Raw genomic sequence first — 15619 nt, 5'->3', positions numbered from 1 at the left:
TAGAACTCCCAGTGTAGGTCTAATAAATGACATTTGGTTTTGTTATTAGTTGTTTTAATCACATTCAATAGAATGTGATTCAGAGCTTCTTTTTTTCCAGTGAAATACAGGTAAAATTTTGGGTTCTTCTCCAAAGTACTCTTACTGTGTGTTCACATTGTAGTTCGTGTTCTCTTTTTTCACCATCCGTGTCAGCAGGCCCTTTCCCACCTTTACTATGCCTGATTCCCTCTTTTTTTTTTTTTTTTTTTTAAGCCTCTTGCATTCAGCTTGTGTTTCATAGGACTGAATCCATCAGACACTGACTACCAGCTAAGACAAATACTATTACATTTCTTCTCCAGTGAAATTTGACCCCCTTACAGTCAAATCACTCAAGTAATATCATGTAAATGTACATAAGTTGGTCAGAATTCCAGTGCTTGAGGTGGTTTTTTTTAGAATCAAAAGGAAATTGCAAAAAAAAAAAGCTGCCATCTTGAATTTCATTTTACTCAAGTGACCTCCAGAAGTCAGAAGTTTATGAAGACTTACACAATACACCGTAATGCTAAAGTGTTCAAAATGAATGTTGCTGAACAAATAATACAATTATCTACATTTCTGTGCTTTCAAATTTTACAAACAGCTGTGAGGAATGATTTTGGAAGGAGTGAATCAAAAATGGCAGCATGATCTTTACAGGAGAATTTTTTTTTTGCATCTGTTATATGACCCCATAGAACCTGGAAGTAATAGTCCAAAACAGACATAGAAACTCAATATCATTTTTTCTCATCAATGTCAAAGTACCTCCTGGCTAGGGAAGAATCAGAATAAAGTTTGCTTAATAGTACCACAATATATTTATTATGAGAAAGAGCTACAAAAAGAATATTGAGAGAGACAGAGAGAGAGAGATTTTTTTTTTTCTAAAACTTAACGACAATGACAATCTCTTTCTTTAGGGAGACAACAACATGTCTATGGGAAGCAGGCTGCCTAACTTTCTGGTAACTTACAACACAAAAGGACATACACACTCTTTGTTCCATGTGCTCAGACATTAATGAAAGTCCCATACAAGGCCTGAGAGGAAGACAGAGCTCAAAGTACTAAACAGATGTGCATACACTCATTTGAATGGTAATACTAAAATGTTGATTTGTTACTATAATTATGGCTCTTCTTGCAAGCCCCCATAATAAAGTTGTATTCTGCTAAACTGGCAACTATAAGGAAGCATAAGGTACTCATATTCGAACAAACATGAAAATAAAATAAAGGATTTCAAAAGAACCACTCTACTTAAACTTCAAACTGAAATCCTGAATAAACCAAAATAATGTGAGAGAAGAAAATCCCAGCTAAAGCTCAGAGCAAAGTATTCTTTTGGATATTCTAGCTCTGCCAGTTGGTCTCATCAGCAGTTTTTAAATAATCAAAGTAAAAGGCCACAAGATGAACATATTAAAGGACTCTTTGGATCTATCGAATTCTCACTAGTGACTTTTTAAAAGCTAGAAATCTCAGAAATAATAAAACATCTCTTAAATAGGTCATATCCACTTCCAACTGAATCGCATGTTAAAGCATTACCAAGTAGCACTGGCAGCATTCTACTACCAATGATTTTCATATCTTGAAAAAAAAATAACTACAGAACAAATAAAATCAAATTGAGAATGGTCGAGATTATTACTATTATTATTTTTCACATGGAGGACTTTCCTTGGCTGTCCTATTGGGGTTTGGAATTATGCAATATGTAAAATTTTACTTTTTAACTGTCACAGAGAAAATGATACATTGGCTGAGATGTCTTGCGTTCCGGAAATCTGAGGGGGGAAAATGTATTCTTAGACTCAGACCTTGTACAATCCATCAGGTTCCTGCCCACGGCAAATCTGTCCAGTCAAGTCTTAAAATAGGAGTTTTAAAATGGCCACATCAACATAACTGTTACTATAGCCACAGAAACATGCAGCTCTGATTACTGAATTTAATGAATAACAATGTAAGTAATACAGTATGATCATACCACAAAAGCAGCGAGACTCCTTGGGGGTGAATCCCAATCAAAGCAACTATTAACGTAGTATGCAGCATTTACCAGCACCATGACACAACGTTTCATTCTGATAAAGTTTCTTAGTAGCAGCTGTAAGGAAAATGAAAATATTATTATAATTTGCAAGACTAAAAACCATCAGATATACTGCAAAATTCTTCAAGCTTATTGTGACTTAAAAAGGATTCAGAAAGTTAATAAAGTTACAAGAACATACCAAACAATTTGGCTCGCAAGTTAAAGAATTTATTTCTGAGAAAGTGAAAAGAACTGCTTTCTTAACTAAATACAATTTTTAAAATAATGTTAACATGTAGGTTGGACTACCTTTGCTCACAAGAAAATAAAATTCTAACAGACTAAAATTTCTTTTTGCTACTTACATACTATGCACCTTTATTAATTTTAAACTCTTAAATCTTATTGTAGTTTTAAGATTCATCAAATGGTTTAATTTTAAGATATTTCAAAGTGAAGTTGGAATGTTTTTATTTAGGGTCTTATAGAAAAACCTATCCAGAATTGCTTTCTTATAGACAACAAAATGTTTTCACCATTTTAGTAGAACTCCTCCCATTCTTACTATCATATTATCTATCTATCTATCTATCTATCTATCTATCTATCTATATCTGTAACTCTCCCACAAAAAATTTAACCTATATTTTCTCATAATTTTGCAAGTAGGGAAAAATGTATGGTAACCAAGTGCTTTATAAAATTTCTTATTAAAACAAACATATGAAAATTGATATAATTCGAAATTAAAATTTAAAATTAAGGCACGACTACAACTGTAAAAAAGAATAGCCCATGTAGAATTTGATGGTTCAAAAAATTACCACAGCTATATTAATAGTTAGAATAATTATATGTCTGCAAATTAACATTTTGCTACTTCCCAATATACTTCAACACTGATCTAATATTTTAAAGAAGTAGCTATGTAAAGTTTACTGACGTCATACACAAAAAATTGTGTAAATATAGGTACATGTATGTGCATGCCAGTTTTAACAAGTTGCTAAAACTGAAATTCCTTGCTGGCAAAGTAGGGTCTATCTATTAGTTTTCCTTCTTTGCCCCTATCACCTTACATTAAGAACTACTTTTATTACTTTTATGTATAATTGCGGTAAAATGTTATTTACATTTCTACTTAGACATTGCATTTGTAACTCACATACTTCCTTTAAACAACCAAATACTCCATTGTTTTGCTGAATTTATTAGATTAAAAGTAAAAATATTTACGCTTCTAATATTACAAAAATTATTAAATATTTCAAGGCACAAATATGTTCAGCAAACTTTTTAGCTGTAACAAATACATTTTAGTTTAGCTCCTTGAATCAGATGTAAACGTTTTTAAAAGGGGTGGTTTAGCACTTTTTAAAAACTTGATATTAAGTCTAATTTAAAATTATAAGCAATAGATATCAAGCTCAATTTAAATTCCCTTCATGATAGAAAAATCAGATTTCCTGATTCTGACTTTCTTAGCTAAAAACAATAAAAGTTTACTTCTGAAAGATCATAGTTAAAATCTAATTAGTAGGAAGGTTTCCCTTAGAAGATGGAGCCTCCTCGCATCTGGATTAGAGGGAAGAGCTTATGCTGGGCTCGCTTTACACACACCTGCATCATACCTGTGGGTGGTCTGGACGTATATTTGAACCTCAGCTTTTGGTGTTCTCATTTACACATTCCATGGCAATCAAATTGCATTTTATGTTCAAAATGATCACTTTTGCTAACGCATGAATACATATCCATTAAATGCATCACCTACAGTATCCCCTTTCCTTTATGACCACCCCCATCCAATTTATTAGTTTGGTATTGTCCTTGTTTGATCTTTTAAAGAAAGGAAGGAAGAAAGAATCAGAAAGAATGAAAAAAAAAAGCGCCATTTTCAATAAGTAGATGATCAAAAATTCCAGTCTTCCCCCCTCCATACCTTTAAAGTTTATTTGAATTTACTTAGATGTTTTACAGATATAATCAGGTCTTCCCAGAGGGATTAATCTTTTCTTGCTTTTTACCTGTTTAGAGAGTCTGTTTTCCTCTTCAATGTACTTCTGTTCTTTGGGTATTAATGTTCGTAAGCTGGCTTTCACCTATACATCAACATATGTGTCTGTTATGGATTAATATATTACAAATGTTTACAAGTTTTTCACGCAGTTCAATTTGCAATAATTTCTAAAGTTTCAAAGTCCTGGCTGCTGTGCTCATAAAATATAAATGTATACAGTTGCACATGCATGCGCTTCCCTTTCTTATGCCGGCAGACAGCGGCCAGAACACAACCGCAGCAGCATTCGCCAACTATAACAGAAAGTGTGGGTGTGCCAGGCAGTGGCAGAAGCGTATTCTCCAGGATACATCAAGGTTTAGAGAAAATGAGGAATGACAGAAATTCTCTACAAATCAGGAACAAAAGCTTTCATGAAACTGAACTCTTTAGCAGTACAAAAAAGCCAAAGTTAAGACTTACAGCATTAAAAATCACATCTATTTCAAGATAGATGACCCCCTTTGTTGGCCCTGTCAGCTGCTTGTTTTTCAAGACGTAGGCTTTCTGTTCACCATTTTGAATCTGCGGGAAAAGGACATGACAGCCGTCTGTCTCGCGGTCTCCACTGAATACACTCCCTCAGTGACCTTTGACCCCCAGCTGCTGAAACTGACAGAGAACCCAAAACAACTGTGGCAATTCTGACAAGTACCTGTTCATTACCAGGATCAAGTCTGTCAGGAAAAATTAACTATCATGGGATTCAACATGGCCGTGAATTGAGTATGTTAAAATTTTTAGTGTTCTTATTACAGACCTTGGTTGAGAAGACAGACACAGAGCTGAGAGTTTTCTTTTCTTTCTTTCTTTTTTTTTTTTTTTTTCCGTGAGCAAAAGCAACACAGAACAGTGTGTCAGGTGAATAAAACTTACAGACAGCAATGGTATAGCAACTTTGCCCAGAAAGTCAGCACTTCGATCCCGATCTTCATCATAAACTGTCACTTCAAGAACTGAATGGATATCTTTAATGTTGCTGCATAATAAATATATGTAAGAAAAAAAGATTTAATCAGTGGGAGCAAGAACAAGAATAGTTTTGAAAATATAGATAGCTCCAGCTGATTTTACGTGTGTTTGTAAGCATGCTATTTGCATACACACATACACAAGGTAGCTTGGTATCTGACAGAATTTCCCATAATGCACCTAAGTCAACTACAGTGATGGTTCTATTATCTGTAACTTTAAACACCATTGTAATTTCAAGTTATCATTTTTTAATGAAATATAATTTCCCATCTGAATGGGCACTGGGCACAGAATAAGTTATTTAAAAAATCAAGAAGTAGCACTGGTAGTTTTTAGACTTTTCCTTCTTCTAATTATCACAATTCATACCTTCCCATTAACCCTACATAAAACACCACCAGGTTTGATATCAGCAAGAGTTACAGTATATTTTATGTAATTATTCTTTTTTATAATAATAGAACATCTCCTATTATTTATTTGTTTATAGCCCTCACCAAATCATTGACTTAGTTTCTGTTAGATTTATGGTAAAAATTAAGAAGCACAGAAAACAGAATGGAAAAAATGTAACATATAGTTATTGTACCATCCTGGAATTTAGAAATTAAGCAGTGTTCCATTATATTCCAAAGATAACATATGTTAATAAACGACTGCGTGAGCTCTTCATATTTTTGTTTCTGGAAAATAAGTGCAAATTGTTGACAGCATTTATTCTTTGATCAAACTGTTTACCAAGAAAACATAAATTAAGAGAAAACAATAAAGTGCATATATTCATTACTGAAAAATTGCAACCATATGTGAGGAGAGGCTTTATCAGGGCACAATCAATTAATGGCTTTGATAATAATCAAACCTATTCATTCAATTATGCATTCTGGAGAAAAACACTCTCCGCAATCTTCTTAGGAGTACAAGTCTCCTGACCAGGCTTTTATCTCTTGTAAAAATGTGAAATTCCTTAAAAATAAATTGGTCAGACAGTTAAAGCTTATTGGTTACTGGCTCTTAAGCAGAGACATAATAAATTGATGAAGAATTTCACAGTTTTTCATATACAAAAAAATAGAATTATGTTAGAAAACTTTAAAGAAGTACTTCTGTTTGGAGAATTTTCCTTTGTTCAGAGTTCATTTCAAAAGCTCCGTTTAAAAAACCGAACTTAGGAGTTACTATAAGTGTAGCATTGGCAGCTTTTACAGTGTATGACTGAAAAGGTTTACAAACTTCCTAAAACAAAAGGAAAATTAACTCAAAGGATATTTTGGTATCTAGGACAATACTTAATATTCTCATTGTGCTAAAATGAAAAGAACCAAAACTAAAGCATCTGCCGAATTCAAGACTGGATTGTTTGCTGATTTCAGCAAAGGAACAAATAGAGCTTTGTCTTCCTTGGTGTCAATGCAATTGGGAAGAATTTCAATAGAAAGTATAAAAGGAAGAAGCGGTATGGTGATTCAGTTAATGGAAGCAAAATCCTTAGCCAAATCATACAAAAAGCACAGTTTTAAAAAATGTCTATGAAAACAAAGAAAAATGCCATACCCTTTCCCCCAGGTTTCACTTTCAGGAAGGTAGGAGGAAAATTCATTGTTGTTAGCAAAGGCAGGCCAGATGCATTGAGTTGTGAATCAGTTAAGAATAAACACACACATTTTTTTTTAAACCCTCAAAAATAAATCAAATTTAACACAATTTTGGAATCAGAGCCCAAAGAAATGCCTACTTACAATGTGAAGACTTTGTTCCACTCAGGATTGAGATTTTTGTAGACAGTATGTGTTAGCAGTCTATCATTGTTCAGTTCTACCACACAAAATGGGTCGCTTTTTCCTACAAGAGATTTTTGGTAAATATTTTTAGTGTAGGTAGCACCCACAGTTCACAGTGTCAAGATCACAGCATAGCTCTTTTGCAAAAAGTTTTATAGTAAACAAAAAAGTGAAGTACAATTTTAAAAATTAAAAAAAGAAACCACCATCAAAATAGAGTCAGATGTAACTGGTTGATGTTAGCAATTGTTATGATTCATAGCAATTTAGAGCCTGAAAAAAGTAAAAGAGACAAAATTATATAGCTGGCACTTCAATTTGCAATTTTTAAAAGCAAAAATAATTCTATAACTGGCAATTATGATGGAGAATGTGATGCATGTCCATCCCTAAATCAGTTTTTATAAAAATCTGTAAAAGCCATTTGAAAATTTCAGCCCCTTTACTCTAAGGCATATATTTTTTCAACTCATCTGATTCACTATTAACAGGAATTTCTAATCAAGTTTATTTTGGAAAAACTACTATATTGCAAAATTATAATATTTTAATTGAACTAAGATTGAGATACTTTCTTCTGAGATATCTATGACATCACAAGAAGGTAAATTAGACCCTCTGAGGCAGAAAAAAAATCTACCATTTGAAACTAAACATCAACAATCAATATGCATGTTAAAGAGCAGTATTTTTTTTTTTTCTGTTCACTGAAAATAAAGGATTTGGAAGTTATCATCTGTTTATAACAACTCTGTCCTGCCATACTCAAATCTCATCCTTTCGGCAATTATATTTTGTGAAGTTCTCAATATTTTTGTAATGTTATGCCCTGTATTATAAGAACCCATAAAGTCAGAGGCTCTATGGGGGAAGCATTAATGATATTAGTGCAGCATGTAATTTGTTTGATACCTTATACAAATGACAATGAAATCAATATTTAGACAAAGCTGTCCAGAGGTCATATCTTTTAAACTACAATATTGATTTAGACTACATAAGAGGTTAATGTGCATATTATTAACTTTAATGATAAAGAATAATTGTTTTAAATGCATTGTGAATTGTAGTCACAGTAGTTTACACTTCTGCAAAAGCTTAAATATCATTGAAGATTTTCAATTAAATTTTAATGGGAAGGAATTCATTAGCTATCAGTGACAGATAAGCTATGTATTCCCATACAGCAGTGTATTTACTTTCCATATTGCAATTCTTAAAATGAGCTGTACAAACTTTGACTCACCTTTAATTTATTAACTTTATATTAAAAAAGAGATTTAATATGTGTGTTAGTCAGTGGCCTCATATATCCCAGGATAATTGCATAATTTAACATCATGGTAGTCTTCTCAGTTTTGGGTCTTGGGAATAATTTTAAATAAAGAATAGAGAACTGGAAGTCTTAAAGGTCTGGTGAAAATGGCACTTCTGGCTAGGGATCTGTATTATCTTTTTTCCTCCAATCGTCTTCATCCTCTTGCCTACAAGTTACCACCCTCACTTTCAACTCACACACTCCATGGAAGATAGTGATCAGAAAAGAATATTTTGTTCCTTAAAACACACTGCAATAGGTTTTATTTGGCACATCAACAACTTTATTTTCTCCCATAGAATTCAGATATAAGCATAAACAGGCAGATTCAAACAGTTTTCCAAATACAGTTAAATGTAAGATACTAGGCAACACTTTTCAAAATAACCGTGCCACATCTTAGGTAGTTAGTAGGTCACACGCATAGGAAAAGCTGGGTAATGTTTTCACTGTCGGGTCAATCAACTAACAAATATTTATTACTTACCATGTAGCAGGCAGTGTTCTATTTGTTGGGGAAACAGCAGTGAATTAAACAATTTTTTAAAAATCCCTGGCTTCATGGAGTTTACATTGAAGAAGAAGACAGACAATAAATACATTTCATAGTATCTTAGAAGGTGATAAATACTATGGGGAAAAATAAAGATGGGAAAGGTAATAGGGAGTGTTGGTATGTATGTGCAATTTTTAAAAGGGCTGCAGAGAAAGTCGTGCTAAGACAGTGACATGCAGGCAAAGAAATGAAGGAGGTGAGCCTTGGGTGACCCAGAGGAACCGACTGGAAAAACCAGAGAAGTGGCTGGGCCAGGCATTTCCAGGAATATACAGGAAGCCAGTGTGGCTGGGGGAATGTTTTGGGGAGATCAGGCAGGCAGGGGGTTGGAAGGGCAGTAGTAGGTGACACAGAGAGGTCTGGAGAGAGTGGCAGTGGCAGGTCTCTGAAAAAACCTGGTTTTAACTCTCTTTAAGTGGGGAGGTTTTGAGGGGTTTGATAAGAGCAGTGACATGCTCTGATAGCTGCTGTTTGGAAAATAAGGTAGAGAAAGGACAATGGAGGGGTAGGAAGAAGAGTTAGGAGGCAATTGCAATAATCTAGGTGGTGGAATGCGGTTAGATTCTGGATATATTTTGAAGGGAGAATCAACAGGATTTGCAGATGTCAATATTTAATCATCTAATATACCCTCATATTATTATTTGATGGTGAAAAACAATTCATTGAGCTTAGCCAAGCCAGTTCTTTTTTTTTTTTCCCCCCCCGCAAGGAGAATAAGCATTCAGCAAGGTGCTCAGACTAGATATTTCTAGAATCTGACAAACAGGCTAAGTTTAGGTTAAGGAGAGAGCAGGCAATTTTATCTTTACTTTCTATTCTTTTTCTTTTAAAAAGGTATCTTTTTACAGTTATCAGTAATGGATGCCAACATCAGGTCTTTCCACACTATGTTATGTTTGACTTATTTAGGAAGTATCCTTCTGTCACTGCATGATTCAAGGGCAATTAAAAATTAACAGCAATTTCAACCAACATAATAGTAAATATACAACATCAAATTCTGTAAACTTACCACTAAAAAGCACAGACTACAGTTGTATTTTTAAAAAGTGACTACATATAGTTAGTATGCTTATCTAGTTTGCTAAATAATCCTTTAAATGACTGCTTTTTCAGACCTAAATTTTACAGCCTTGATTATCTGCCACTTAAACAAACAAAACCAATCAGAGAAATACTAGTGATGGAACTAACCATTAATTATCTCCTTAATTATTCCTTCCTTTCATCCTTTTATCATTCCATTTAGGCCCTCTGATAGGCTGCTCTGCTTGCTGAGAGTACCTGGGTTGTGGGGTTGACTCTAGGATGAAGTTGATGTCTCTAAAGTGCACTGTATTCTGCAAAGTTTCAGACAGTGATACGAAGCAGCCCTCTGTAATGTTTTTATTCAATACCGTGTGGCTAGAAGGGCAAAGAATGAAGGCAGCATCCAAAGTTGAAGAATATTTTGTTTCTGATAATTTCTGAGAGCCTAAATATATGAGAACACAGATTATATAATCTATTGTCTCCCTCTGACTCATTTTTGTCACAAGACTAAAGCAGACCTGTGGGTATCAACTGGCTTTTCTTGAAGCCCCATTATTTTGGCTAAAAAGAGTCAATCTCTCTCCTTAGCAATGCTAGAAACTGGAGAATTTGGTTCAGATAGAAAATAGAAATGGTGACAGTGCTGGTTGAGGGCAGGGGCTGTGGGATTGATTGCTTTAATCGCCATGAAAGCTAGGAAGGAAATCAGCGTTCCTTGAGGACATGGCAATTTTCCATGTTGACAATTTTCTAGAGAGAAATAGGAATGCTTTTTGAAGCATTCATTACTTATTGAGTGGTTGCTGTGCTCACCCCAGAATTATAAGTATGATTAAGACATAGTCCAGCTCTCAAGGCATGCACAGTTTAGAGGACACGATAGACATGAAAATACACAATTATGATGCAGAGTTGTAAGGGCCGTAATAAAGGTAAGTGAAGGGTGCAACAGGAGCAATAAGAAGGAGGCATGCCATTCTATACTCTAGAACATAAAGAGGGAAAGGAAGCAAAGAGTTTTCCAGCGGCTATGACTCTGGTGATCTATGGTGATTGTACAGCTCTATCACAGTGCTTTTAAAAGCAAAGGACAATGACATAAAAAGTAGGCTGACATTTTATGATGAGGAATTTTTCGCTTAAATGTATTTGTATATTCCTTTAATAGTCTCTATAATACAAAAACCTAGATAATGTGTTACTTAACTACTATAACTAGATACATAAAAATATTACATTAAGACTCATACTTTTATCCATAATCTAGTTAAATACTAAGGGCTATTTTTTCCTATGGGTCTTTATTTTTTTAAAAAAATCTCCCAGGAGAATTAACATTTGAGAGACTCTTTTACCCTAACTCATAAAACAGAATCTGTAACAGAATTTAAAGCATATATTCTATTGTCCCAATCCTTTTTCAGGGGTGAAAAGCCATTCCTACAACAATAAAACAAACATCAGAATTGTCTCCAATGGGCGTCTTTTCTGGCAATCTTCAAAACGGCACCAAGGATTAAATGGGGTGCACTGACTGGCTAATTCTCTCTCACTCTTAGTCCTTGCTCTTTGAGGTCACAACACTGACATATTGATAAAGAATGTGGGAAAGTCTGTACCGCCCCTGCTCACTTGCTACCTGTTTTGTGGGCAAGTGGATGACTTCAGTTTGTGCAAACTACTGGTTTGAGCATTAAAGTGACTCAAAAGATACTGAATGATATTCTTGCTCCCGCAATAGAAAGTTAATCCTGATCCATCGGTGGTGGGCTTTGTCCAGGGTCATTTTGCTGCTGACAAGGAGCACAGTTTGCTGGATGTGATGTGTTATAAAAATGTGTGTGTATGAGGACCCAGTGACCACCTCTTTGTTGCCATGTCTGAAAACACAGAAGGCTTTCAATAGCATGGAAAGCAATTCAGACCCATAGGGGCCTTTTATTTTGCACCTACCTTGCACAAATTAAGTTCTTTCACTTAATTTTCTCAGTTGCCACAGTTTGAAATGACTATATTTTCATCTTTTAAAAAATATAATCAAGGTTGCCATCTATCCCTTATAGAAACTGGAATTTCAATCATAACATATAATAATGTTATAGTTGAGGGAATTCCATAGGGTCCATCAGAACAGAAAGCAGCATATGTTGAAGACATCTTCCATCCTCCTTTTATCACCGGAGATGGGGCTTTGACCTTATCCTTTTCCATCAACTGACCTAAACATATTTTAAACATCTGATTGCTAGAATTACATTAACTCACACTCTTAACTAGGTCCCCACTGGGTCTGATTGTGGGACTGAATAATAATAATAAGCCTTCTCTTTTCTCACTGAGTCATGAAGCAGATTTCATTATGGCAAGAAAATTGACACCCTAGAGTTGTGGCTTTCAACCTACTAGATCTAATACTTTTTTTTCATATTGAAGATTTTGTAATGTCCTCTTTACTATCCTGGAATAAAACTGACTGACACACAATTTCAAATTTTAATATAATACCAGAACTGTATTATAAAGGACGACTAAATAGAAAGTTGTTTACAATAAAATCATACCTTGATTTATTCAACAAATATTTATTGAGTGCCTATTATGTGCCAGGCCATACAAACAGAAAAGGGAAATGTGTCCACTGTCTTCGAATTTACTTACAGTGGGAATGGGGGAGAAAGAGAATAAATACCGAACAAAGTTACTAGATATATTGTATATTAGAGAGTGATATGTGTTAATAAAAAAACAAAACAAAACAAAACAAAAACAGAAAAAAATAGAGTAGGAAAAGGGGTTTGGAGAGGGTAAGGAGGGGCACTGCTGATAGATTTAATTGAGGTGGTCTGAATCGGCCTCATTAAGAAGGTGAGGTCTGAGCAAAGAACTGAAGCGGGTAAAGGAGTAGCCAAGTAGAAAAGTGGACAAAAGTAGAGAAACACTTCTGGAGAAAAGTGATTCAGGTAGAGAAAGAGCTAGACCAAAAGCCTGGTGTGCTTGAGGCCTCTGATACTGGGGCAGGATGTGCAACGGGAAGGTGAGTAGAAGATGTCAGAAAAGTAATGGGGAATAAGGTAATTAAGTGCCTTGGACACCATCTTAAGGTCTTTGGTGTATACTGTGTGAAATGGCAGCCATTTGCAAGGCTTGAATCAATAATACTATGTATTTCAGGATGCAATCTAGGCTTAGACAATCATGAAACAGATTTTAAACGTATAGCAATATCTATATTTAAATGCAGGATTAAATTTTCATTATGTAAATTTACATCATGTAGGATATGTAGCATCCCCAACCCCAGTTACCAAACACCAGTATGCTCCCCAGTCATTATGGCAACTAAAATTCCCTCAAAAATCTTCAAAACACCCATTGGGGCAATACTACCCTCCTCCTAATTGATAATCATTGTCTAACAGCAATAATTCTTAAACATTTTGATCTTAGGAACTCTTAAAAATTATTAAGGATCTCAGAGAGTTTTTATGTGGGCTATATCTATCAAAATTTACCATGTTAGGAATGAGAACATTAAAAATATTTATTAATTCACTAGAAATAATAAATCCATGACCTGTTAACATTGGAATAATCAAAGATTATGTAGCCCTTGGGAAACTCCATTGTATACTCATGAAAGAATGAGAATAAAAAAGGCAAATAATATCTTAGTATTATTATGAAGATAGTTTTGGCTTCAGAGATCTCTGAACGGGTCTTGAGGATCCCCAGAGGTTCCTGAACCACGCCTTGAGACCCGAAGGTAATGGAAATAGATAAAGCTCAATGTAAATATAAATTTAATTCCTCTGGGATCTAGAACTATCTGAAAAATAATATTTACAGAATTGTGTGTAACTGGATGCATTTTTGAGTCTTGGAATTGAACCATATTGATAAATGTTGGGAAGCTCAAAATTAATGACAGAAGAATAAGAAGTGAAAGGAAACAGATGAGAAACTGGAAAACAAAGAGGAAGGAGACTATGGGATCTATAAAATGAGAAGAGGCCGTGAGAAAATTATGCCTAAGTTTTTAACAGTTTAGATAAATTATGGTAAAAACATTTAAATACTTCATTTTCAATTCATATTTAATATAGAAACTATATGCAAGTGATTCGTTACAAGCTTAGAAACACAAAAGTTGTTTGGTCTAAAATGAGCATAAAAATACATTAGAAGCTCCTTTGTTTTTGCAAGGCTTGTTAGACACTTTAGGACTTATAGTAAATATATACTCAGACCTCCCTGCAGAAAAGCATGAGGTTTCAGATAAGCTTTCCTATAAGTAAATTAATTAGCTGGTGAGATCTTTTGCAGTGAAATAAACTTTTTTATGCTTAAAAAAATTAAGTACTCTATTAGGTGATTAAACATTTTAAATATATTTTTTAAAACTAAAGACAATAACTGAAAATTGTCATCTGTTAAGTCTTTGCCTTTAGAATAATGTCTTTGTCTCTTTATTTCTCTTTTACAAAATATCTCATCCAGGAATCTGTTATTTATCTTGGTACCTACTACAATATCTTAGAATCTGAAGGCTTGAAAATAAATCTTAAGAGGTCAAGTTCAAAACCTCATCCAGGGCTTGCATTATCTCTGCAACCAGGTGGTCCTTCAGGCTCTGCTTCGAAAGTTTTAGTAATGTGGAAATCATTACCTCTACGAGAATCTCTGGATCTATTTTTTGTTGGCAATTGTAACTTGTGGAAAATGTTTCTTCATATCGTGTATAAAATTATGTCTCTGTAGCTTTTTATCTATTCTATAATTTGCCTTCTGTAGTAATTAGAAAATCTTAATGAAATGATAGGCGTGAAGGGAGAGTACAGCATCTATCATGTAGAGAATATGTGATCAATGTTCGTTACCTGCCATCCTCTGCTGGACAATGTGGATGGCTTGCTGAGCATCCATTCTAACTACCTGCTAGTGTCTCTTCCTGATCTATAGAGGACATTAGGCCTAAAGTGACATTTCTAGATTCCCTTGCAGCTAGAGATGTAGATGTGATTTAGGTTGCATGAATCAGATGTTCTTGCCTAAGACTTGATATTAGAATTCAATTAAGTGAGAGCACAAGGAATCAATTTTACTTCTGCAAACTGCAAGCAGGGGTCATGTATCAGTCGTCACAATGTCTTCCCAACTTGTTAATGTCAACAACTCCTTGGTTCTGCCATGTGGCTTTAGTACTAACCTCTAGAGACTGAATTTAGAGTCTCCTTTCTTAGGACCTTCCTGTCCCGCAAAGATTCTGTGATTTATTTAATACTTTATTATAAATACCCTTCTGATTAAATTTTCTAGAAGGAAGTTGGCTCTTTGGACCTAAACCTTGGCCATTTACCCCCCTTGCTAGCTCTTATCTACACTATCCGCATGACAGGCCTTTGGATAATTGATAAAAGAAATCACATGCCCTCAAGTTCTTCTTTCCTCTAATACAAATATGTTGGTGGCTTTTGTGGAAAGATCTAGATCAGTATGCCTGCCCTGCCATTTACAAGCTGGTGTGCGTGTGTGTGTTGATCATCAAAGAGTTACCTAGCCTCTCCGTTACTCTTCGGTTTTCCAGCTTATAAAGTGGGAATAACAATAGTCCCTACTAAGGGTATTGGGAGATTAGTTATATGTGATCAGGGCTCGATAAATGTTAGTTGTCATTATTATTGTTATTATTATCATTCCAGCACTATTCTCAATTGACTTGATTTTAAAACAGCAGATATACCAGTTGAAAATATATTCTGGTTAGTCAATGTCCTTCTTTAAAGAGTATTCACAAACTGGATTAATACCCCAGCATATCTGATGAGTC

General features: G+C 34.5%; 1 protein-coding gene across 1 annotated transcript in view; it reads right to left on the bottom strand.

Annotated features, from left to right (window-relative positions):
- LOC116268621 (multiple C2 and transmembrane domain-containing protein 1-like) overlaps positions 1-14715 on the bottom strand; it is a 174877-nt gene extending 160162 nt beyond the window's left edge. The window contains exons 1-7 of the mRNA XM_031666821.1: positions 14670-14715; positions 10045-10234; positions 6842-6991; positions 5004-5106; positions 4551-4652; positions 4096-4170; positions 2021-2140 (exon numbers count right to left, since the gene is read on the bottom strand). Of these exons, the coding sequence (XP_031522681.1) occupies positions 2021-2140; positions 4096-4170; positions 4551-4652; positions 5004-5106; positions 6842-6991; positions 10045-10234; positions 14670-14715 (786 nt within the window). The remainder of the gene's footprint in view (positions 1-2020; positions 2141-4095; positions 4171-4550; positions 4653-5003; positions 5107-6841; positions 6992-10044; positions 10235-14669) is intronic.
- Between the last annotated feature and the right edge of the window lie 904 nt (positions 14716-15619).

This window comes from Papio anubis, chromosome 5, assembly GCF_008728515.1.
Source record: "Papio anubis isolate 15944 chromosome 5, Panubis1.0, whole genome shotgun sequence".
Classification (NCBI taxonomy): Eukaryota; Metazoa; Chordata; class Mammalia; order Primates; family Cercopithecidae; genus Papio; species Papio anubis.
Note: the sequence above shows the minus strand (reverse complement) of the source record. Positions and strands in the feature narration are given on the sequence as shown.